The 25,922-nt window shown below is 37.2% G+C and overlaps 1 protein-coding gene across 1 annotated transcript; it reads left to right on the top strand.

The window, feature by feature from the left end:
- Positions 1-1,491: 1,491 nt before the first annotated feature.
- On the top strand, positions 1,492-17,087 carry LOC134542022 (uncharacterized). The gene is made up of 2 exons (XM_063385816.1): positions 1,492-1,867; positions 15,583-17,087. Exons 1-2 carry the CDS (start codon positions 1,681-1,683, stop codon positions 15,777-15,779), a joined length of 384 nt encoding a protein of 127 aa, XP_063241886.1. The 5' UTR covers positions 1,492-1,680; the 3' UTR covers positions 15,780-17,087.
- The last annotated feature ends 8,835 nt before the right edge of the window (positions 17,088-25,922 follow it).

Raw genomic sequence — 25,922 nt, 5'->3', positions numbered from 1 at the left:
ATTCTCTCGCGCCAAGATTTCTAAAGTTCCGTTATTCGTAAAATATTATATTAATAACAGAATGTAAGTGGCTCTAAATTCACACAGTAAAAATTAACAATTAACCTAATACATATATATACATTTTGGAAATTGCATTTAACAAGTTTACATGAAATAAGTTTGAATAATCTGAGTCACACTGGAGACTATTCGTCGCTTGATGACTGCTCCAGTGGCGAATGATACATGACAATTTGGGGCGGTTTTAATTAAGTCACACACTACTTTATTTAAATTAGGCTGAAGGCCACAAGGGGAGCACTCACAATTGTATTAATAAAAAGCTACACGTGAGTGACCCGGGCACTCCTACGTCGCACTTCCTTTGCACGGGGTTGTTAATTAAAAGTGATGTGATCATTAATGTATGTTGAATTTACAATATACTGGAATAGTGTTGTCCGGTTGATTAAGGCATGGACTTTGATTCTACCTTTGCTCTGCGGCGCTCGCCTGACTCGGGTGGGCCAAGGCCAGGGGTGCTTTCCGTTAGTGGAGTCGGATACTGGCGGTTGCAGGTCGGGCTTTAGGGTGGCCTTCGGCCGTACGATGTCACACATAAAAAAACAGGGAGGTAATATCTACGTTAACACAACACTATCATTAATTAAGGCTGAAGGCCGCAAGGGAGGCACTCACAAACTGATAAATTCACACGTAAGTGACTCGGGCACTCCTGCGTTGCACTTTCCTTGGGCGGGGGTTTTAATTCATAGTGTCGTTACTATGAAATTAGGTCTGATTTTTAATGAATTGGGGTCTAGGTGCTTGATTAATTAAGCATGGCCCTTGGTTCTACCTGGTCCTCAGGGGCTCGTCTGACTCGGGTGGGCCATGGCTAGGGGTGCTTTCCATTAGCGGGGTCGGATACTGGCGGTTGCAGGTCGGGCTTTGGGGTGGCCTTCGGCCGGACGACGTCTAGTTCGTCACAAATAAAACCGCTGAAGCTTGCAACGATTGAAAAGGTATTCGACTAAAACTATCGAATAATTATTCGATTTTAGAAATTAGTCGATGGTGCACAACACTATCAGAAACCCTTGCGCTATAAGCTGGTGTGCAGCCCAAACTAAATAACACTCCAGAACTGAACCTTTCAGGTTCAATAAACAATGCCATAGAGGTGGAGATCCTATGTTTTATGCTATATTTTATTGTTAAGAACTGCAAATATGTCCATTAAGGCACAAAGAGTTTTCTTTGAAACTCTTATTTTTTGTTTATATTATTATTACATTTATAGTTATTCACAAAATTTGCTTTAGTATCAACAATTATGATTTCACTGTAACATAGTATTTATATTATTCAGTCATTCCAATAAATGTGATACCCTTTAAATAATCAAAATTTGTACATAAAACTTTTGTAACAAATGAGGCGTGTTTTGGATTTTATCTCTCCCTTTAGGTACAGAAAATATACAACGGCACTACGTTGATCTAGTTTACACCAGAGAATAGAAATAGTTTTCTCTAATCTCTGTATTTCTTTAGCTTTTTAAGATACGTTGTTGTTGTTTTGTAGTTTGTACTGTTCTGTGTTATCTTTGACTATTTTAAATAGGGCGTTGTACTGTACGTTGGAAGATTTTTAAAAAGTGAAATTGTAGTATTATAGTGATGTTTTTGATGTACAATGTCTTATTTTGATGTTAATATAGAACAAACGACAACACCTGAACCAGGAAAGCATAAAGTCGGAGATTTCACACCCTTTTACGTGGCGATTGGAATTTGTTCCGTTGTTGTAGGTTTTTTATTTTTGCTTAACTTATATTTTTGTTGTTCAAGATATCATAGTTACTGGCTGGATCATAATACAGGTAAAGTTTTTTTTTTTATTTATTTGTTCATTTTACAATGACTGAATATTCCATTTTCTAGGGGGGCGGGGGGAAATTAAATAAAATTCTGCAAATTGTGTGTGTGTGTGTATGTATATATACATACATACATACATACATACATACATACATACATACAAACAAACAATACTTAATGCATTGACTCAGCCATTGCCATTTGTTTTAAACGTTCTTATATATAGAGGATCACATGATTGGCAAATCTGACGTTCACAACAGTCGGTAAATATGTAGTGTACGGATTAGCGTCAAAAAAAATTTTTAAATTCTGAAATAACTTTCATTATATGCTCTTTTACGTCCTCTTTTCATTACAGCCTGCGGAGATAAGAAATTCCAAATACTTTAGGAGATATCAAATTTTTTAATTTTCATATTTGGGCGATATTTGTTAAAAAAAAAAATTAAATTCCGAAAATACCTTTATTCTGTGCTCTTTAACTTTCTCTTTTCATTTAACCCGGCGGAGATAAGAAAATCCAAATACTTTTGGAGATATTGAATTTTTTAATTTTCATCCTGTGCACTCATGCAGCGTTTAAGGGGAAGCCTACGATTCACTCATCCTTCTGGACATACCCGAATACTCACGTTGGCAAGTCACAGACGAGAGAGTCAAACCCAACCCCAAGTTCATGCTCGGTTTTTTTTCTGTACCACAACAGATGTATTTATTTGGGGGTAAAAAAATTTGTGGGCATTTATTCTCCAAATGCGCGGGTTTAACTTATAAGATGTCATTCTTAAAATTAGCAATAAGTAATTATAAATACTTGTAAAATAATTTTATGGTTGCTTAGCAAATAACTTTTTAATGTGTAGCTATCCAGTGCTAGGAAACCGTTTACATGATTTCACAGTATTTTTAATGTAGCTATCCTAACCAAATCAAACGTCCACAATGTTTTAAAGTATTTATAATGTAGCTAGCATAAACTAATTGACCATTAGTTATCATGAGTTGTATATTTATTTACAATAAACAAAAAAAAAACCAAGATGCATGATCGGGCGTTTGGCTCTCTCGTCTGTTGAAAGAAGGCTTGCCAACGTGAGTATTCGGGTATGTCCAGAAGGATGAGTGAATCGTAGGCTTCCCGCGTTCACCATTGTTGCTTGTTTACAAGTATGAAATTTTTTTTTTCTTGACGTAGTTGAACGACTACATCATGTAAAAAGAAAATTACATGAGTTCCTACTGTTCATTCTTTGTCCCGGTTTGTTAGGTCAGGTCAGCTACATTATAAATACTTTAAAACTAAACAACCATTAAAATTAATTTTATTATTTTTAATGTCCGTTCAGTTTCAAAGTATTTATAATGTAGCTGACCTGACCTAATCTACCTTTGTCCCATTTTGTTAGGTCAGGTCAGTTACATTATAAATACTTAAAACTATACAAGTAAAATTAATTGATATTATTTTTAATTTCCGTTTATTTTGAAGTATTTATAATGTAACTAACCTTACCTAATGGAAAATTTCTGTTATTTAGGCATTCACGCACACACTGCAAAATATAAAATGTCGGCGGTCGAATGATTACATAGGGCTTGTATTGCAAAATAAGAACGACGATATCTCCCAAAGTAATTGGAATTTCTTATCTCCACAGGCTGTAATGAAAATAGGATGTAAAAGAGCATATAATGAAAGTTATTTCAGATTTTTAAAAAAAATTTTGACGCTAATCCGTACACTACATATTTACCCAACAGTCCCTTCCGAGGCCGCATTTATGCATGTTTGATGTAAATATAACAAATTTGTTACATTGTGAGAATGGTTGGTTAGGTTAGCCACATTACAAATATCGGTAATATTCTGATATCACTGGATTTTAGAATGGAAAGAAAAAATTGGGAAACATGGTTTTCATACACTACATACATCCCTAAATTTACTCTGAATGGATGGTTTTGTAATTCCTACTAGTTTGTCGAAATATTAAATGTTTATATCTTACAATACCTGTGCTTTTCTGTTGCCATCACCATTCATTGTTTGGCCGAGCAAAATAGGAATATATGATGTTTTCCCTATACTTGAGATGTTCCTGAAATAACCCTGCAATGAAGGTTTCTTAATTCCTACTGGTTTGTGGAAAAATAACATTTAACAGTTAACACTATATACCCACATATTAATTCTATCGCAGACATTCATTGTTTTCCCGTTGGGGGTTGTTTAGACAATTTAGATGATGTAATATTGAAATTTGTTTAAATAACGACTGTAGTGCAGTTATAAGGGATTTTTAATGCCTATATTTCATTTTATTAGAATAAGTAATTGTATTATGAAATGTTTGTTTTGTTACATTGCAATTGAAGTATTTACTATTTTGAGTCACATTGTAACAGGCAAATTATGAATAGAATTGTTAACGTCCTTCATTTTCTGTGAGGAATACGTGCTAAGCACTGAAGTAGTTGACATATTAAATTTTGCAGTATTTCCAAGGAATTCTTTGATTACATATGTTGTATATTCTGTTTTATATGTCTGGTGTTTCATGTATCCCAGTTTATCATTGGATTCTGAAGACTTGATCCTTTGGTACATAATGCTGGGGAATTAGATCATCCAGGGGTGTCCACCCCACCATCTCAGATTTGGATGAAATATGGTACATGTACATGTATAAGAACCAGTATTTTTTATTTTTGGAATATTGTCTCTAGTTTGGAATTTAAAGCCCTTCAAAGTTTCCCTCTATTTGGTGGAATTTTTTAATGTGCAACCAAAGTCAAGTGACACATCTTACTTCAACTTATATTTGTAATAACAGTTATTGATGTAGAATCATGAAATTAAATGCCCAGGAGTATGTGCAGTTTATGTTAGAACTGAAAAAAAAATTAATTGCCAAAAAATGCTAAAACATTGGTTCAGTAATCCTATTATACCTTTTTATATTAATCTTTACAATCTCGTGCTTGGTATCATTAGAAAGTGCAAAAAATTTGCTACAAAATGGTGAAAATAACATTTGTGAATATTTACCTTCTTTATAAAAGCATGTGCTTTGTGAAAGTAGTGGTTAAGATGATTATAAATCAGTTTTAAATTTATAAAATAATTTGTACATGTAAAAGCAAATATGTAGTTATATTTTTATTGCAAAAATGTTTGAAATACTAATTATTTAGCCCTGTTGGAAATGCACTACTGTAGGCCTATGTAAGAAAAATATAAATGAAAAGAAGAAAATTTTTGAAGAAAAGTTATGGTTCAATTAATGATTGAATACTCTTATCAGTTTGCATAATATTGTGTAACATTTATACATAGGCCTATAAGTTTGGTAATCATAACCGTAAAAATAACAAAAAGATAAGTTGTGCTCTGATATTCTGACTCGTGTAATTTACACCAGCTACAATGAAAACCATAGGTTTCTCCAATCAAGAATAAATGAAGTATTATTTTATTATTTAATAAGTTTCCATAACCACTACAATAATATTTAAAAACACACACGTTGCCAGTAAGATGCACATATTAATCAAAAGTTTTTAAATGTGTAACTTTTGCAATACCAAATTAAATTATAAATCTCAGGGTAATTTTAGCCAGCCTACTCAGTCTATAGAGTTTGAAATTCCATAACTCGGGACTACTAAACTTGGTAGTTGTGTAAAAGGAATTGTGAGGATTTGCAACTCGAACCACAGTTAGTTTAGTAATAATTTTCCAAAAGCACTATGTTTTTAGCGGCAAAACACGTCTTTAGTAAACAGAAAACGGTATAGCGTCACTATAAAATTTATTATTTCCAGACGTACTCTTACTTAATCTCCGCCGTAGCACTTGTTTCTACAAGACGTAGAAGGCTATAAAACGGCAAAATCACAATATTTCGCCGCACACAAATGTGTATCGTGACGCCATCGTCATTAGGCCTTAACTCACTTTTTGTTCCTTTCTCGCATCGGCCAAATGCAGTCCAGAAAAATAGCGTTTCTTATTTATTAGCCAATCAAGTCAAAAGTTTTAAAATGTTAATTGTTGTCTCTGGGTGTCTAGCCTCGGCGACTGTTTATTTTGGTAGTTGTCACGGCAACGCACGAAAACAAATGCCGGACTAGAGTACCCACATATACATAAACAAATACCGCTCACACAGTTGAGGCGATGAAAAACGTAAACAACATTAAAAAAACATTACTCTGTACTGTGTATCAGTACAATTGCATCTTCTTGTTTAATAATGTAGATGTGTAATATATTGCATCATCTAAATGTTTAATGGGGGGTGATCTAATATAAGTTGTCAATGTGTGGGAGTCTTAGGAGCTGTTATTTTTCTGTGCACTTCAACAAGTTGTCTGGGATTGTTTAATCTATGACTGTTTATGTTTGAGTGTTGACATGTAGCTAGTTTTTTTAAATTTTTATGTTATTTGCTTTGTATTTTCTGACTCATGTGGGTAAAACAGACAGTGTTTTACAATCTACAATGGCTACCATTTTATATGAAAAGTGTATTGTAGGTCTTTTTATTAATTCTGTGTCTTATAAATACATACACAGACAAGATGATCATTCTTAATATTGCTGAACTTCCTTATGAAAAAGAAATTTGCTTTGGAGGATAGATAGATTCACACTGCATTCAAATTCAAGTACATGTTCACACCACTATGCATCACTCGTCAAATATTAGAGGGAAGTTTTTAAAAAATGTTGTGACCCAGAAAAGAAACAAGAAAGGTCTATAAAATGTGGCATGAGACCTACATCTCTTCAAATGGCCAAAGATACGAAAACGAAAGCTGGTGTTTTGTTAGTTCCTGGACAACAGCTGAGTTCCAACTGTAGGCTGATGTTATTTCAAGAACAAAGAATTTGAAAATTCACAGAATAATTCTAATGAAGACTCACAGACTTACCTACAAAGGAAGACCTAAGTGACATGACACCATTTGAAAAGGAAGTTTTGATTTTAAGCTGAAGTACTCTTGATGTATCACCCTTAAAACTAAAAGTACTTTCAAAGTGTTCAAAATAGTTGAAGTCAAAAGTAAAGTGAAATCAAAAGTAGCAGCAATTTTGAAGCTACCAAGAAGATGAATTGCAGTCTGAAGGAAGTGCCGATGAGGCAATATCACAGATGGTAGTGCAGCACAAGAATTTCAAAAGTGTGGTCAACCTCTGCTATCACTTGGAAGATTTTGATTTAAAAGCTTTTGGACCTTTCAAGCAACGAGTCATGGTAAAACAGCTTGTGATGATGTTGGAGGATGTGTTGAAAGGACAGTATCTAGAGTGAGCTTGCAAAGACTGTATAAAGATCAAATTTTGACTACTGAGCAGATGTTTCAATTTTGCAATGGATACTTTACTAAAGTTAAGTTTCAGCTGGTCAAAGGAGATGACATTAACCGAGTGGAAGATAAACGTAACAAACGTTTCTCAGAGTTCACAACTGTGCCTGGAACAAGGTCCTTGCACTATTTCATTCCACTATCTAAAACTATAATAGCAGCTAAGCGAATCAGCTGTGATGAGAATTTTTCGTTAAGAGTACCCTTTACTGAAAAAACAGCGAGCCTTTAAATTAGGTTTATGCATCCTCACTGGCCAGCTAAATTATTTTACTGGCCAGAACATCGTAATTATGGCCAGGAAGATTCATGCTGGGTGCCATTAGTCAACTTTCTTTGCACTGTTGACGTTCCGGAACTTGAGACTTGGGTTGGAAGGGTGCATTATAAACTGACATCCAGGAGTGAGAGAAAAATTACATCAAAATGGTCAAAATGGTATTAGCTTCTTCATAGGTTACATTTATAAAGAACTTAAAGTAGGCCTACTTCAGCTATGTACATCAAGTGACACCGGTATTGTAAAAAAAAATGCAATTTTCATGAGCACAGCATGTAGTCCTAACTTTGATTAATGTAATTCTGTAATATATATTTTTTTTAATTTATATAAAATTAAATACTGTTTGTATGTATGAACAGTTAAAAAAAATTATATCCACCAAAATGTTTTTTTAGGTGGGGTGAAGGTGAGAAGGTAAATATCCACAAATTTGTAGCAAATTTTATAATGGTACCAATCCCGAGATTGTGAAGTTTAATAGAAAAAATATATAATAGGATTACTGAACTGATTTTTACAATTTTTGGTAATTCATTTTTTCTACCTCTAACATAAATTGCATGTAGTTCTGGGCATTTAATTACATTTTGCGAGTGATATTTGAAAGGGCCCAGGGGTAAAACATGCTAAGTCAATTTGAATGATTTTTCAGGGGAGCAATTTTAATGTTTAAGTACTTGTCAAGAGCTAACATACAATCATTATTTGCTGCAAACCTTTTTCTTAGAATATTACACTAACGAAGAACAAAGAACATATATCTAAAATATTAAAATGGTTTAATTTTTTATAGAGTATGTAAAATTATTAAAACGTGTATAAACATTGTTGTGACCTAACCCGGTTTTCCCCTGTAATTGATATGCAGAGAATTACTACTTTCATTAATTATTGCAAAACAATGGTGATGACATATTTCTATGTGGAACCACAATTAAAATTTTATTTGAAATCTAATTCTTTCTCATTAAAGGAACAAAAATGCAATATAGTCGTATATTTATCTACAGGAACAGACATTCACTAATTATGAGTTAGGCCAGTGTAGTAGTCTGCCACCCTTGGATTTATACAAAAGTTCTTCAAGCATTGCAGATCGTCATACTTTTCCTTTGTGATCGGCAAACCAGCTGAAAAAAGAATACTAGGATAGTATTCAAACAAAAGGTAAAATGACATATACCTGTATTATATTTAACATTAATTGATAACTTAGTCATGACTGTGATAATTTTTAGGGCAGTTTATAATAACCAAATCGTACAGCAAATACGTGAAAAGATAATTTAGCTATGACATTGGAATATGTTAGATTATTTGAACATTAAATAATCACTCAGAAGAATGAAAATTGTAATGGAAAACAAAATAAATTATTTTGGTAGATATAGGTGTAAAATATGACTTTTTAACTCACCATCATAGGCAATGTTTGGTAGAATAAACTCAGTTTCTGACACTTGCTGATGTTGAAATGGCTGCTGCTTCTTTTTACCCTTTGTAGGTAGCACTGGGACGTTGTTCCATGGTCCATGAAAGGAGTTCCGATATTTTATAAGTGCAGGATGATCTTCTGAAACATTTAAAACCTCGACAGTTTGAAAAGCACACTGCAACTTCTTCCGATAGTATGTGTCCAGGTGTGTTGTCCAATCTTTGATCATTTCTTGTTCAACTTCAACCACTTCAAAAGTTGAAGGCTTTACTCTTGAGATTCTGATGGTTTCAGTCCATTCTTCTGGCATCTCAGCTCTTGTTTTTTTTGGTTTATCAGTCGTGAGTTTTTGTCACATTCATTATATGAATGTCCTCTAATCATGTTGCAGACGGTGTTCCTTGTGAACAAGGTGAAGGAGAAATTTGAAAACGGTGTGGTTTTTGTTTTGCCCAGGGCAAGAATCGCAAAATGCCTCCAGTTCGGTGACATTTTCTTCTAGATAGTTGTAGATGAATTGGTGGAGAAAAGAACAAACTTCTTTACTTCCCTTTCGCCCGACTGTTTCAGGATAAACATAAAACACGCTTCTTCCAGTCGACAAAACATGGACATTGAAGAAGAACATAGAAAGTTGACGTCTGTAGTAAACTTCACCAGTAGTGATATTCGGAATCGGGTAGTTCTTTGAGAAATCAAACACTATTGCTTCCTTTGTGATGTCACGTCGACATGTAACTTTGGCCTTTCTTTTCAGGACGTACCATTGTTGAGCTGTCTTGTGATGTGATTCCCTATCAGTGCAGATAATGTTAATTTCATTACTTAACCTTTCTTTTGTTTGGTTGTCCTCAGCGATTTGCAGTTCTGCTTCTAAGCAACTTTTTCTGGCATTAAATACATCACACTGTGCGCAAGTATCAGTTCTGGGGTATCCAAAAGCAATATTAAAATCTGCATTGAAAATAATTCTGTAGGTCTCGTGTGATACTTTTATATCAGAATTCTTCTCTAGGAACATTTTGTACACCTTCGATATATTTAACTCTTCAGGTAAATACTTCTTCTTGCTGTCTTTCTGACTATGACTCTCTCTTCCTCTTAAGCTGTTAATGTGATGATTAATTTTTTGGTTAGTTTCATTTGGAAGTGCATGAACAGGGTCTTGTGTTTACCACGTTTGTCCCTTGGCGCATCCCCCGAACTCTTAAGCGATTGCAAAATATAATTAACTTTACCTTTTCCTATCCCATGCACTGACATTAAAGCTTTTCTGCAAACTCTTACTTCAGCTGGTTTTCCTTCTTCCATGTATCGTAAACGGTACGAAAAGGTGGCATCTCTCAGATTTGCTACTTCTTCTGGCTGTCTGGGATGCCGTTGTTTAACTGGTAATATGGTTATCAACCCAGCAAGATAGATGTTTATCTCGTCATTAGAATGCATACTGTTCATACGTTTAATTATCTCTTTTCTTTTATCTTCATCTACAATCTCAAAACACTTTCTTACATTGGCAGTCTGGGCCTATTTCATGACTTTGAAGTTTTATTTTCTTCCTAACCTCTTGCAAACGGCCATACTTGCGTTTTCTTTTTGAATTTGAGGGAATATTCCTGCTATCTTCATTTGAATCCATTGTGTTTTTTGATGACATCACAAAAATGTACAAAATTGAATAAACGCCAATAGTAATTCACTGAAATGCCAAATGTTTATAATACACTACTGTACACATTATTCACATAATATTGAAACAAACAATACACATTATAAAGTAAGGGGTGATATAAACAAATGAATGAGAACAGTGCTGGCACAACTGCAAAAATTACTTCCCATTGACTTGGCATGTTCTTTCTCTGTATCACTATGACTTGGCATGTTCTTCCCCTGTATACCATTTCTTTAACCGCTCATATCTTCTGACTAAACAGGTTATTCCCCTGTCTCGTAACACGGCCATAAAGATCTCATTTGAACTCATCCAACCACACTTACAACAGAAAATGGCTGATTTTTGACTTAGCATGTTTTATCCCTGGACCCTTCTAATGTAAGTTGAAGCAAGATGTCTCACTCAACTTTGGTTGCGGATTAAAAATATTCTACCAAACAGAGGGAAAATTTGAAGAGCTTTAAATTCTAAACTAGAGCCAATACTCCAAAAATGAAAAATACTGGTTCTTATATTTTTCTGAAGATACCATGTACCAAATTTCATCCAAATCTGAGATGGTGGGGTGGCAATGTGTATCTTGGCTGGATGATCTGGTATGGAATGACCCTGCTTGCTGTTTTAATTCAGTACGTCAAAAGATCCTGATGGCATGATGATGTTGGCTTGATCCGGTGGTACATGAAGCAGTACGTTGGTAGATCCTTCACATGAAAAAATTTCGAAATAAGTAATAATTATGATTGTAGGTTAAAAAAAAATCCTCTTTATTCGACTTATGATCATAATTCATTATCATATGACAATATTTTTTTAGGTACAGGGTTTCCGACGTAATAAATTCAATATATGAAACTGAAAAATTAGTGTATTTTTAATTTTCCATAGTTGGCCACAGTTGTGCTAAAGAAAGAGATGAACAATCGCGGGTAAACAAGATTCTGAGGCCCGAAAAGTTCCAAAGTTCACTGAAGATTACAAAAGTTCGCAGATCGCACGTGCAACTTTAGTAACGGATAAAAAAAAACATAAAAGATATGTCCATATCATCTTTCGTAGACTTGACAGAGAAATTGGAAAATAGTCTAGCTAGATTAAAAATACTATGAAATCATGTGCATGGTTGGTTAGGTCAGGATAACTACATCTTAATTGGTAATTCCTAAGCAACCATTATAAATATTTTGTCATGATTTGACTTATGTTCTCCAAAATGTAAACACACAGAGCCACACAAAAAAGCAAAAAATGGCAGCAGCAATGTTCTGTACACAGGTATTGTAATGCAAGTTATAAACGGTGATTTCTCACAGAAACCAGTAAGAATTTATCAATGATGTTTTCAGGGTAAACACAGAAACATCTCTAGTGTTCGAACATAAGTGTTTTTGGAATTTTATTATTGATTTCCCAAAAGTTTTATAATTCATATTTTCAAAATCAAACATATTTTGGTTATTGTACAGTTTGGCATTACAAACACATTTAACTGCTTACTTTATTTTAAAATTTAAGTTAAAATACAATTGAATATGTTACACGGAACAATGATCCTCAGAGTTTTATAAACATTTTCAAAATCAAATATATCTGGGTAATGCTACAGCTTTGCATTACAAACATAACCAATTACTTTATTTTAATATTTAAATTAAAAATACAACTTGATACTCAATAAGGAACAATTACCTCTTTGTTACCACACATGTTTTATTTTAATTTTTTTGAAGGTCTGTAGTGCTGCAGATATATATTAAATTCATACATATGCATATTTATCATATTTAGTGAGTTATAATGATTTTTCTGTTTTCAATAAAACCTCCCCCATTTCTATCTATTTGGTCTTGATTTTGCCCATTAATGAACTTGACTGAGATTACCCATTATTATATTTTATTTATCAGTTTGGAAGGGATTTGTAAAAAAAACTATGACAGTTATATATAAAAATTCTTGTTTATGAGTTTAGGGGCTATGGACCATTAAACGAAAAAATGTAAAAAAAAATTCTAAAAGTCGCACCATGGTAAAGGCTACATTAAATAGGTAGTCTTTCTTCGAAATATGTATACCTGAAATATTGGCGAAAAAGGTAGGTAGTTGTGTATGCAAAAATATTTGTTACTTGCAATTTTATTTCATAAAAGTTAATTTAAGAATAACATCTTCAGCATGGTGCAGTTTTTATTTTTCATTGCCAGGATATGCAATCTCATAATTTGAGCGCCTTTATTGGAAAAATATTTTTTTATTAGCATGGGATTTCTTCCTACTGGGGAGAAGGGTGATCATTCTTAAAAATCAGTATAAATATGGGTAGGGATTTCTTTGTAGCGTGTTTCTGACAAAAATTTTCTTGTGAGAAAGTCTGTCATAAATATTAAATAATTTAGAGGGACCCTGATTTCATTACAACTGTCTAAAAAAAATCCCTAATTTATATACCTGAGGTCCCTAAAATACCCTAATTTCTATCTACCTTGTGGGTGGTGTCATCTCTGCATGAACAACAATCCAACTGGAAATAATATGGTGTTAATTATATATGCTGAAAAACATTTAGTTTGTTAATTCTCCCTTTTGCAACTATTGTCGATCGTAACTGTAAAATGTATCTTTTTTCCAGTATGTCTAGTGTAGCTTAATTATTCAGTCAAGCCCTGTTTTTGAATTCAGTTAACATGGTGAGAAACTTGTGAGTGCTTATTAAGTGGCTACATGTATCCAAATATCGAAAATTAAGGTGTGTAACCCCACTAACGAACTGTGGGTAAAATTTCTACGGTCCCTGTTGCAATAGCTGTCTTGTTGCACATCCCAGACACACCTTTATTGTTTCCAACACTCGAGTAGTTCCACAATCACTATCGTCTTCTCCTGATGCTGGAGACATTTTAACTAGTATCGAACAATTCCGCAGTGCGGAGATGACTGCATATCATTGTGGTCAGTGTGAAAGTCGAACCAACACGTTATGACAAAAGAAGATGTTGATAGTTGGATGGTTTGCCGCGTCCGATGTTGGTTGTCCTGATGTGTTAGAGCGAGTGTTAAACCCCTTTAGAATCTTCTTACTTCTGCTTTTCTCTCTTTCTTTCTCTCTCTCTTTACTATTTTAGCTTGCCAACGTAAAAACTCTGCATGTTCCTGCATAGTGTAAAAATTTTTGCATTGCATTTTCTCATTTTTAATTTTTGGCTGTAAAGTCCTGTTACCCTGTTTTATCGCATAATCGTCGCACCTATATTTTAAGGCATCAGAATTTGGATTTAAAAAAACTTGCGTAAACATTGAATGATGTTTTTGGTCCCGCTATTAGATTCCGAGCGCTTTGTGTAGGTATCTTTTCCGTATAAAACGATGTGTTTTAAAGTAGAAATCTAATATTTATTCGGACATTACCACTTATTTAATTTGTAAAGGGGGGCCTTTCTAAGTGTTGAGGGAGGCCAGAACCTGGCATGGACTGGGGTATACGTGAATGGAATAGATTAGGTATGCAAGTAAATGGTTTCAGGTACACAGACATTTTATTCAAATTCAAAATTAATTCAAAAAACATTACGTTAACATTTCTGATAATGTTAAGTGAAAACAATGCAAGGCTGAATACATAAATTAAGAACAATTTCTGACAATGCGAGTTAGTTGACAATTATAATTTTAATGGGTAAGCCGGCTACACTGTAAGTGATCCAAACAACGGATCGTCAAAAAGAGACAATGCGCAGTTAACTCGAAACACAAGCATTGCCACGAATGAAGTTAAATTCATTTTTGGTAGAATTACAAAACTACTGCAAAGTGCAGGTACAAGAAAGAAAGAATTTACATTATTCTTTAATGAACTTTAACAAACAAATACGTGTGACGACGTCTCAGAGGGAGACAGTTACAAACAAAAAATCTGAAGCGAAGATGAAGTTAACTTTAATGCAAAATGTTTTTCAAGGTGGCGGCCGAAAAGGAATTTAGACAGAACAAATGACTCTACATTAGGGTGAGGGCCACCGCCTCACTGACGACTCAAACCAACTTACATTTCTCCCCTGAGGTCGCACACGCACGAAGTTCAACTAGAACCTCTCGGACTACATGCTAGTAGAATTACAACAGATCAGCTACTGCTGACAACCGAGCCTGACTAAGTAAACCAGTAGAAGAAGGCCCTCAACATGGTTGCAGCTGAATTTATAAGCTCGCGTCGCAGCGCACGCATGCGCCGATCAAGTGGAGGGGGAAACGAGTAAAAATTGAACATCACTAGGAAGGGGAAAGGGAGGGAGGAGGAGGAGGGGAACGGAGTGCCGGAGGCCCGCGACGGCGCACGCAGTTTTAAATCTAGCGGACCCGACCGCCACAAATTAACGGAAATTCAAAGTCTCTTAAAGACGCGTTTAAACGTTATAGCCTTTATCTGTTCGTCTGTGTTGCCATGTAGTACCGCTTATAAAAATTTAGTCAGCCCTAGTTGGCATCATTCATGTTTGGTTATGTTGCTTCCCGTATAGAGCGCGCACACGTAGTGGAATATCGATACTGATATCTCGCTGATTGCATGCAACGTGCGCACTCTCTGTTGAGTGTCGAGTTAACTACATTTTTTGGCTCATACTCTTTCGACGATAGTTATGCGTTCAGGCTCGCATTCGTATTTTGTCATTCTGTTTAAAGTTGAAATAAGGTTTTTGTTACATGACTTTTTTAATTTAAATTGTTCGGCGTGCTTTTATACACTCCACTTTATAAATAAACGTACTTTCCATGAATGGGTTTTTGTTTTTATGAATAACTTTACCTAACAAAAAAAAAATTTTTTTGCATAAACGTCGCACCCCTACTTTTCAAACTTGATTTTAGTATAAAAATGTGAGACGATCGTGTGATAAAACACGGTGTGTGTTTGCTCGACGTTAGAGGGGTCCCGTGACGGTGTGCGCAGGCAACCGCTGGCTGCTGCCCGTCTGGACCAAGACCCCGCACCAGCAGCCGCCGCTGGACTGCACGGAGCTGGAGGGCAGCCGGCTGGTGCAGCTCAGCCGGGAGCAGCAGGAGGTCTTCCAGCCGGCCGAGCCCGTCCTCGGCCAGGACGAGCGACAGCAGTTCTTCGAGCTGAGGAAGCGCGAGAGCGACCTGTGACATGTTCCACGCCTACTGGCCGGCCGTCACGGCCCTGGCCATGTTCGTGCTCGGCGTGGTGGTGGCCATGCTCAAGTACGGGCCGCGCCTGTGCAAGACGCGCCACGCCGCGCTGCCCGCCCGCCGCGACTGGGAGGACGAGGGGTACGTGCAGGAGGTGTCCGGGGCCTAGCCCCCCTCCCTCGCACACGTCCCATCGGCAGTTCAGGCATACCTGTTAGACAAGCTTAATTATTGAGTAATTTTTATATCTGTACGAGAATGAGGTAAGGATGACATATTAAGCATTATTTTTTTTATATTAACAAGTGTTCTATAGCAATTTTTAGGCGCTTATAGTTATCTTTAGCGACTAGGTTCTTTTTGATGTGCTTGAATGCAGATAAAAGCAAAAGATAATCAAATGCTGATGTAGGTAAATTGTTGATTGAAAACTTTATGATGCTTGGTAGCAGTTTTGAGGTGAAGAAATGAATTTCGCTAATTGGCTACGATTATTTGAATTTTCGGAAAAATAAATATACAATTATTGCCATTCGTTATAATTAACCTTAGTAGTGGTTTTAACTAGCAGTATGGTAATAGTATTTTTATTTGAAAACTTAGTGTGTAGGAAATTAAAATATAATTTTGTTGTGTAGTCGTGACCTAAATTTATGTATAGTAATAGAAAGTAAAAATATTGTAAACTTAGGATAGTTTACATAAGCTAACTTCACTTGTTTTCGTTGCTGAGCGCAACAGAAGGTTTCTCATAACCGTAAGATCTGTAATGCTGCATATTTTCCATAGCAAAATAAATGAAGTGCTTATAGGATTGCTTTATTTTGCTATTTATCACAATATGTTTACTTTCTTGAAAAGGCTGAAATCATTGGCAGTCAAATAACATGTAATTTGTCCTTTATTCTGTAGCTACGTGTTCTCGTAATTTTTTTTTTCGTGTAGGTAGTTGGCCATTAAAATTTGGTTTTATTGCTTTGTTGCTCTTCTGAATTTTATAATTAAAGCTAGCCATTTCTCGTGTTGATTTTCTAGTATATAAAGATGTCAGATCTGTGCTTTACTTTTTAAATATTCAGTTACATTAGCAATAACTTCTACTCCCATGGTGCGACACATCAGTGTGATGTGATAGTTGTGTGCACGGAACACAGTACCACATTCCATCCAGCCCCGTCCAAGTTTTTATAATACGTTTTTATGTACTTTTTATAGATATTTTGTATACAATTTATAAAGGAATAAGATGTTACATACCTCTATGTAAGTTTAAATGTACTTTGAGAATAAATGTTATTACCAAGAGTTATATTTCACAGTTATTTAAATGTTTCTAGTGTAGCAGCAAACTACAGTCTGATTACCCTTTTTGTTCTGGGTGGATCTTTTAGGTTTCACAATGTTATTAGAAATGAACAGAAACAAGGTGTGATTCCGTCTGAAATATAATTACTCCATACTGAGGAAACTTATAACAGATACAAGAAAATATTAACGTACAATATTAATTACATTCTTAAACAGCTCTCAGGTATATTCAGAAAGAGAGACAAAAAAAATTTGTGGGTCGACCCTACATTCAATTATAAAGTTTCATTTACTAAAAATACATAAACCAATAAAAAAATACAAATATTTTAAACTATCCCAGTATATATACTTAAAGTCCAGAAATTATGTTTACCTAATGAACTGCATCTGACGACGTAATTTAAAGAAAGTTCAGAAAAGGGTCAAAAGATACAGAAGCACCGGAGGTTGGGGCTTCGTTTCCCGGAGATCACGCGGGAACATGATGCCAGGGCGCTTGTGTCCTGTTGCGGAAGGGAGATGAAAATGCCAATTCGGCGTCCGGTTCTCGGACCCTGTCTGCGAACAGTCCAAATCAAAACTGATCAAAACTAGAACACAGGCAGTATACGGGGCAGAAAATGCCCGGAAAAGTTAGGGGAGGGGGGGGTTTGGGGAAAGTCGCGGATCGTCACTCACCAGACAGGGAAGTTGGCTTCTATTTACCGATGCGTAGCCCGCCAGGAACTGGATCCCGCGAATGGACGCGGATGTTTTCTTCATTTCAAAAGAAATAATTTAAAAGAAAGATAACTATTACTCTTGTACTAAGCAGATGGACTAAACTACTTGAAAAAGATTATAGGGATAGCATCCCTTATTTAGGCGACTACATAGTCGGTTGCGGTCGGATGGAAGTCTTGCAGTGTCTTGTCGACTCGCCGATAATCGCAAAATGGTCCGTCTGCAGTCACGACGAGAAGTGTCTCGCGAAGAACCGCGTGTCGTAATTAAAAGTAACTGTTCTTTCAAAAGTGGGGGGGGGGGGGGAGACTGGAAGTCCGGACCTAAAGGTTCCGAAGTTCCCCGAGTGGGCATCATAAAAAAACTCTTGACTGATGTCTCGAAGTTGGTAGCACCACCCAACCTTAGCGCTACCTGTTGAGGGGTGTCTGAAATAAAAAGGAATCGACTCGCCTAAGGCGTCTGCTTTAACAAGGGAATAAAGGGGCAGTCAGGTGCTACACTCTGGCGGCCAAGATAATAAGTTACTGTTTCTGCCGCGAGATTACGTGGGGTGGTCCATCTTGGCACACACATTTTTTATGCCCGTCGCCCTTGGAGACGGTCGCTGTCTGCTGGGGTTTATGACCGGTCATTGGTCTTAGGCGAATTCTTAGAACTGAAGGGGGGGAGAGGTGGAGTAAGGAGGGGCAGAAAACGCAACGACGCTGGGAACTAGCGTCCATGACGTGACTCCAGGGTAGTGAACCTAATACGTATTCGTGACGATAAAGGCTATGGTCAGCTTGTCTCTGAGAAATGCTAACAACTCGTCCAGAGCTGCTGTATGCAGTTTTAGTCATGAAGTGAAGTACCATTACAGGCTTGGGACGTGCCTGTAAGCGAGGGAAATTTTAAGCGAGCTGCCAACAAAGTATTAGATCTGCAAAAGATCCTATAGGTCTCTGGGAAAGGTGCTTCTGTCTACTGGCACAAAGTTTAACTTAGGGGAGTACACCAGCCTAACAAAGAGTAAATCCCCCAAAGAAACCAAATTATAAAGAAAAATAAAATTTCCAAAAATAATTTAAAATTATAATAAAAATTTAAAACAAATCGTGTCGAAATACCAAATTTCCGGCACACTAGGAACAAAAAAATTCTTGTCAAGATGTTCCGAGTTACTCCTTGAGCTTTTAAAAATTACCAAAAAATTGATCTATGCACTGTGGTAAAACATTTTCTGCAGTAAAATGAAATGCTTGGAATTTTCAACATTTCTAACGTCTGTTCAGCATAGTGTAAGACTATGAGGTTGTAATTACTATCAGAAAGAGTTTCTTTTTTTATGGTTTGGATAAAACATATAGTAATATAAAAAAATTAATATTCAAACAAAGTCTAGCTTCGGCCGGACTCTCACCGCCTCGGAAAGGTCCGGTGCTGTCTTTATTTTATGCATGGTTGAATATAAGATTTATTAAACAAAACCCTCCCGGCCAATCTACTGTGCCACAAAATGCTTAGGTTAAAAAATAAAGCTTTACAGTTTAATTTATAATTTTGTATGGGGACGGATCACTGAAGCTACGGCACCCTCTTGAGGGAGTCTGTGGCGCGCCTTTCAAACACATGTCACGCAGCACACGCATGCTTACGTTTTGGCCATGCAAATGCCAGGAAGGAGTGGTTAGGGATGCCATGGGACCGCAAAGGGAGCGGAGTCTGACCAGGCTTAAAGGGGCACAGCCCCAGTCCACGTCAACATTAAATAAATTAGCGATTTGAAAAACTTAACTCAAACCACAAAAAAAATTTCTTTTATCGTGGAAAATTCATTGACTAAACTATCTACCATGAATTTTGTGCCAAAAAGTAAAAACTAAATGGACTGGAAAAAATTAATATTTTGTTTGATATTGCATCTCTTATTAGTTGTTACTTTAATCACGTTGACACATTTTTCAAATGCTCAAAAATTTGCAAATTTATTTTTAATTTTTGAGTAGTTCTTTTCAAGACATGCTTATTAAAATTCTTTTTATTGTTTAAGTGCATCATTTTTCAGTCAAAATGAGACTATTTTAGTGAAATACGTATTAAAAAATATTTTAGTTATGAATTGAAACAATGTATTAAAATAGAACAATAACACCAAAATCTCTTGTTTTAAAAATTAAATTTAAAAAAAAAAAACACAAAATCTTGTCCCTAAACCTAAGACTAAATGGCAACCAGGAGAATAATTTGTTTTATGTGTCTGTGCCCGGTGCAAAAGTTTTCACTTACGTGTACAGTAATATCCTGAAGTCAAGGTACAATTTTGCATATAAATACAAACATACAACTTATGTTTAGTTGGGACTGGAAACTAAATAAACCAATACTTTAAAAAAACGTGTGAAGAAATCTTAGATAATACAACAAATTATATTATTATGAATTGCAAAAACATAAACTGACGATATATTGATGTAGAAGGCTTCATAAAACCTAAGAAAGTTATCTGACGGATCAAAGATTTTTTCTTTTCGTGTAAAATTTCCTCGTAGCCCTAATAATTTTTTGTTCCTTGTTTTGTACCAGAACTGACTCACTATCAAAATTTACAAACATGTATGCCATTTTTAATCACTAAAATTCCTGTTGTACAGAAAGTCAAGAACACAAATATTCAACACAATAGAGTCTCACCTAAAAATACCAACCTTTGGAAGTATATTATAAAACTTAAAGACTTAGGTTTGAGGAATATGACCACACTGCCATTGAAAAGGCATTAAATGTGTAACAGCACCATTGCAACATAAATTTATTACACTATACTATCTAGATCTTTGCACAAATACTTACATGAAGCATGCTGCCTTGAACTTTACTTCAGATAAGAAACTTCAACCAAGTAGTACCACTATCATGTACAATTAAAAGTTTTACCAAATAAAGAGTAAAAACTAGTTTTAATCTACGTGATTTCAAGCCTTGGCATAACCAGTGTTTGCTAGGAAGGAAATTAAAGTAAATCAGATAAAAATTAAATATATGTGATTATTTATATACAAAAAATTTATGTTTTGCAGCTTATATCAAACTTTTTACAAGACGTTTATAATTATGTAGATAATTGGGGTATCTAATTCTTCATATTAGGGCTGTAATTCCTTATTCTCTCCAAGCCCAACATCCCATCATACCAGCCAGTGTTGCAAGACATACCAGATATCTGGTACATAAGCCAGAAATTTCTTATCCTGATAGAAAAATATACCAAAATGTTGTTTCTCACAAAAACTATAGTAAATTTTTCTGACAGTGATAAGAGTTGCCTAGAGCGTGTGATGTTTTAACATTGCAAACCTGTTTTTTATTCTCTTTGCACAGATAACATATTATATATTCAATAGTGCTTATATCCTTACATGTTCAAGTTAACTAATATTGTAGTGGCTATGGGAAAACACGGGTGGTAGGGTGGACACAACTAATTGATTTCAAAAGTTCCACAACACAAAAAATAATTTAAATTGTCCAAAATATCTTTACAATTTGAGTCACTAACCATCAAAGTATGTTTTATTTGCTCTCAACTAATAACACAGGCTAGTTGCAAAGTCTCTCATTCCAGACCACTGGATTAACACACTGGGTCAGACTAATTTTTCTCTATCGTTCTAATATTTTATCTTACACAGAGGGTCAAAACAGTATTATCATCTTAATGCATAAACCCTTTATAATATTCATAAATCAGGTGAATTTAATGCCAAAGACTTCTGAATTAAGCTGCAAATTAAGTGGCGTTCGTACAAATCCGCTGTTAACAATGGAGACTACGGATTACCTAAACGCCAATTCAGGATTTCACTTTGACATCGTCCGGGCCTGCGCCCCTTTTAAGTCCGATATGCCACCGCCCAAACACCATCCACCCCCCATTCAAACCTCCCGCCTACCCGTGCGTATGTGTGCGTGGGTGTGTGCTCGCCCGGCAAGAGGGTGCTGTCGAGTCAGTGCGCCGCACCCCTAAAAACATAAGTATATATAATTGTGTTGTTTGTTTTTATATTCCCTAAGTGCAACGTGACGGCAGATCGGCCGGGAGGGTTTTATGTACTTTTATTTTAAAATAATGTAGTAAAATATCATAGCGTTTCCAGACATTCCCGAGGAAACCCGGAGCCAGACAATAATTAAATTTAAATCTTAATAATTATAATTTGTACAATCTTTTCTCTTTATTCAAAAATTGTCACATAATTTTTAAGGCATTCTTGTCATGCTAATTTAGTTTCCCGTGGCACGAATTCACAAATATCTTTTAACGGCAATTGTTCGGCGGGAGGACGCCATGTTAGTCAAGCGAGCCATGATCTCAGCCCCAGTCTTCCGCCATCAACGACCGAGAGCAGACGCATCAGCACTCCGGGGACCTCACCGCTTGTTTTCTCTGCCAAGTAATTCTGTTAACTTTAATTTCATCTCAATCACTTTCTATTAGTCCTCGGAGCTACTCTCGGTCCGGGGACTGCTTCATTAATTATGTAGTTTACGGCCAGTCTCGGTCTTTTTCCTCGTACTACGTAATTTAATATGTGACCACGTGGTGGCTCATCACCCCTAAACCGATTCGTGCCGCGGGCGTTTTGTAAAGTTTCAACCGTGTACGTGTGTGGGCTGAATTAGCGGAATAAATCAGGCGTGCGAATTTAACGTATTATTCTTTTATTTTCCATCTGTGTGACCACGTGGAGTGTGACGGCGTGTGGGACGCCTGAGAGCCCACTGTGCCGTAAATTAGGCTTTTCGTCACTTTTTTTAATTTATTCTATAATTTTAAAATTTTTTGGGGTTTCCATTTTTTTAAATTTATCTGGTGGTTAATGGGGGTGATTTACTTTTTGTTAGGCCGGTGTACGCCACCGATTTAAACTTGGTGCCAGTGGACCGAAGCCCCTTCCCAGGGGGCCAATCTGATATTTTGCTGTCTAATGTGGACATGGTCAGCCCGGTTGAAATTTCTCTCGCCTGCAGTCACGCCCCGAGTTTGTATTTTTATTTCCCCGCATGACCAAAACTGCTTTGAGCAGCTCCTGGGCTGCAAGCTGCTACCTTGTAGAGGCCTGCTGAGAAAAGCATGTCTCGTCACGAAGCAGTCTCCAGTGGAGCTGCGTTCCCACCTTAGTGGCTATTTCTGCCCCCCTTCCTCTCTCTCCTCCTCACTTCAGTTCTGAGAAATTAGGCTAGGAGCAGTGACCGGACAGGACGATGACCTGATGCAAAAACCTTCTCCCGGGTCCGACAGACACATCCCCGACATCTAGCGGAGAAAAAAAGTAACCGCGGGCCTGGTCGCCAGCGTGCAGAGCTTACCCTCATGACACCTGGTGGCAAGTCTGCTCACCACCTCAAGTAGTTCCCCCTTACGCCGCTAGAAGGCAGCGTCGCGGTGCCATAAGGCACTATGCTTTCCTCTCGCGGCCCGGAGAAGTCGATTGTTTTTTACTTTCGTTTCGGTCCGGTAGAGAGCGCGCATGTCGTGTTGTTGTCACGACCGCCTCGGACTCCTTCGGAAATTTTTGGCTTAGAACCGAACCTACCCCCTCCTTTGACCCGGGGCCTTACCGCCCGATTTAATTAGGTGCTTTGGCCGATTGCGGGGCACTCAGCCCTCTGACCTCGGCTACTGACCTCGTCTCCTCTACGTCCTCTGCGCTAAGAGGCTTTTTGCGGGAACGGTGATTTTCGCGTGCACGAGAATGTAGACAGTTTGCTTAAGGGATGTGATCCCGTTTGTACAGTAGCCAGGCAGAGGTAGTTTTTAGAAAAGTCATGCGTAGTTAAATTTTTATATCTTCTTATTTAATTCTAAAAATTCCGGTTTCGTCTGCGCATCCTGACTTCTCGGTCCGCGGCATCCTGATGTCGGCGCGAGACACCTAGTGAGCTCCGAACTCTACACCCTGGTTGGTGAGTAATCTTTTTTTCTTCTCCCCAAATTCCCGTTTGTTGGCCTTTTGCGCCGACGGTGTAGGACTGTCTGGAAGCAAGTCTAATTCGTTTTGAATTTGATTTGGGTTTCAGACAGGGTCGAAGTGCTGGAGAGACAAATTGCTCCCAGCTCGTGGTCCTGCACCTCCACTGCGGGTCACGTTAGAAGAGAGGTTTCCGCTACCCGACGTTATTTTTTGAAGACCCGGGTGGTAATGTGAAATCAACATCCCCCCCCCCCCCCTCCCCCCACTTTCTAGCTACGAACTACATTAATCGAATGAATAGCCTACCAGTGAACAGTGCTTTCCTCAAGAATATGTAGAATCAATAAAACTAATCATCGATGTAATTGTTGGGACATTCAAATTTGGTGCAATTTTTAAATTTTTAATTATGTAATAATTTTTTGTTAAGGTGTAATATGTATTGTTTTAATTAATCCTGGGGCGCCCCCTTTAACTTGTTATTTACTAAGATTTTTATTGTCAGGTTTGAATAATACGAACACAAAATTCCTTAATAATAAAACAGGGAACCTATAGACCAAGCTACTTGTGTAGTGTTAATTTATTTATGATATACCTTGTTCCCTTAAAAGATCCACCAGCTCCCCAGTTGCTTGTGTCAGGGAGTTCCAAATTATCTTGTTCTCCACCTCGTGCCACCTCTGGTCAATAACTTAATTGTCTCATTTTTCTTACCCAGCAGTTTCCAAGGCTCTTTTTTAATTAATTTAAAATAATTCAACTTTGAGGCACGAGGGGCGTTACAATTGGTAGCAGAGCATGGTTTGGTCTATAGGCATACCTAAAATCGAGTAGGCATACCTAAAAAAAAAAAATAATAATAAATATAGAAAAAAAAATAATTAAATTTTGTGATAGCAAATTTGTAATAATAACATTGTGAACTGATCGCTGGTACACCCGGTAGTTATATTGCTTTTCTATTTTAAAGTTATGATTGAGTTTTAAAGGCCCGTGTGGACTTAGTCTGCGCGCGGCGCAAGAAGTCGCGGCGTGCGGTCCGCTAGCAGGCCGGCAGCGAGGCGTGTCTTATCTCTCGCCTCAGCTGGCGTCCCCCCCCCCCCCTGCCCCCCGCTCCAGCCAGCGACACGCCCGTAATCTGAGGGCGACGACACAGCCCGGTTCCTCCCGCACACCCCTCTCCCTTGTCCGTCGTGGCAGACGACCTTGCGAGCGGCAGGTCAATCCCCTTGTGGACATATACAGGTGGTGCAGGTCAAGCTGACAGGGGACGTTCGCGCAGTTGTTTGAGTAGCACGGCGACTTTATACGCAAATAAGTTTGGGCACATACCCCCCCACCTTGAAAGTGTGACTTACTCCCCGCGCATTGGGGCTAGTTGGTAGTTTATATTAATATAGGAAGCCTTAGGAGGTATTTAAAATTAAGATAGTTTTTAAGGGAGGAGTATTTATGGTGTACGTTTGAATCGTACATGTGTTAAATTTTTGTTTTAATTAGCAGTAATTTACGTCCGAGCAGTATGTTTAAGCCGGAGTTATTGCTGTCAGATGAGCTGACCTATGAGTTACAGCTACGCAATTTTCCCTCCAGTGGCAATGTCCAAGTCCTCAGGAAGAGGCTCAGGGCCGCCCTTAATGATGGTGTGCCCACTAGTGTATCGAATTTGGATTTAGATGTTACTGAAGAATTCAACCTTGCTTGCGCCAAGTTTTATGATATATCGGCTTTCGTAAGCTATCTAGATGTGGAGGAAAATTTACCCAATGTCGAGCGACATATAGTCAGGCTAAAACATGTTACCCGACGTTTGCAAAACCTGAAACAGCTTTCGGCAGACCTTCTCCATGGAATTTATATAAAAGAGGTAGAACGATGTTTGCAACAGACGGCAGGTTTCCATTCAAAATTGGCGGCGAGAGCAGCCGTTTTGGAAGACACACGACGCAGTCAGCATTATGTGGCTGAGGCACAGGCTTTAGGCATCAGTTGTCCCGCCTTCCCGGAAGGGGACGCTCCTAGCTTGCCCCTGGGAGTAGAGCAACCCGACACGCGACAATCAGAAGTACGGGCGACGGTAAACAGACAGGAGACGGAAACGAGCAGATTACCAGACGCAGCCCCTGACTCACAGCCACTAACGTCGCTT

The sequence above is a fragment of the Bacillus rossius genome (genome assembly GCF_032445375.1).
Source record: "Bacillus rossius redtenbacheri isolate Brsri chromosome 4 unlocalized genomic scaffold, Brsri_v3 Brsri_v3_scf4_2, whole genome shotgun sequence".
In the NCBI taxonomy this organism is placed as follows: domain Eukaryota; kingdom Metazoa; phylum Arthropoda; class Insecta; order Phasmatodea; family Bacillidae; genus Bacillus; species Bacillus rossius.
Note: the sequence above shows the minus strand (reverse complement) of the source record. Positions and strands in the feature narration are given on the sequence as shown.

What these genes read in the sequence shown, in the direction of transcription:
- LOC134542022 (XM_063385816.1), top strand. Translation starts at nt 1,681, where the DNA reads ATGTCTTATTTTGATGTTAATATAGAACAAACGACAACACCTGAACCA. An exon ending in CTGGCTGGATCATAATACAG is followed by an intron (nt 1,868 to 15,582) that starts GTAAAGTTTTTT and finishes CGGTGTGCGCAG; the next exon opens with GCAACCGCTGGCTGCTGCCC.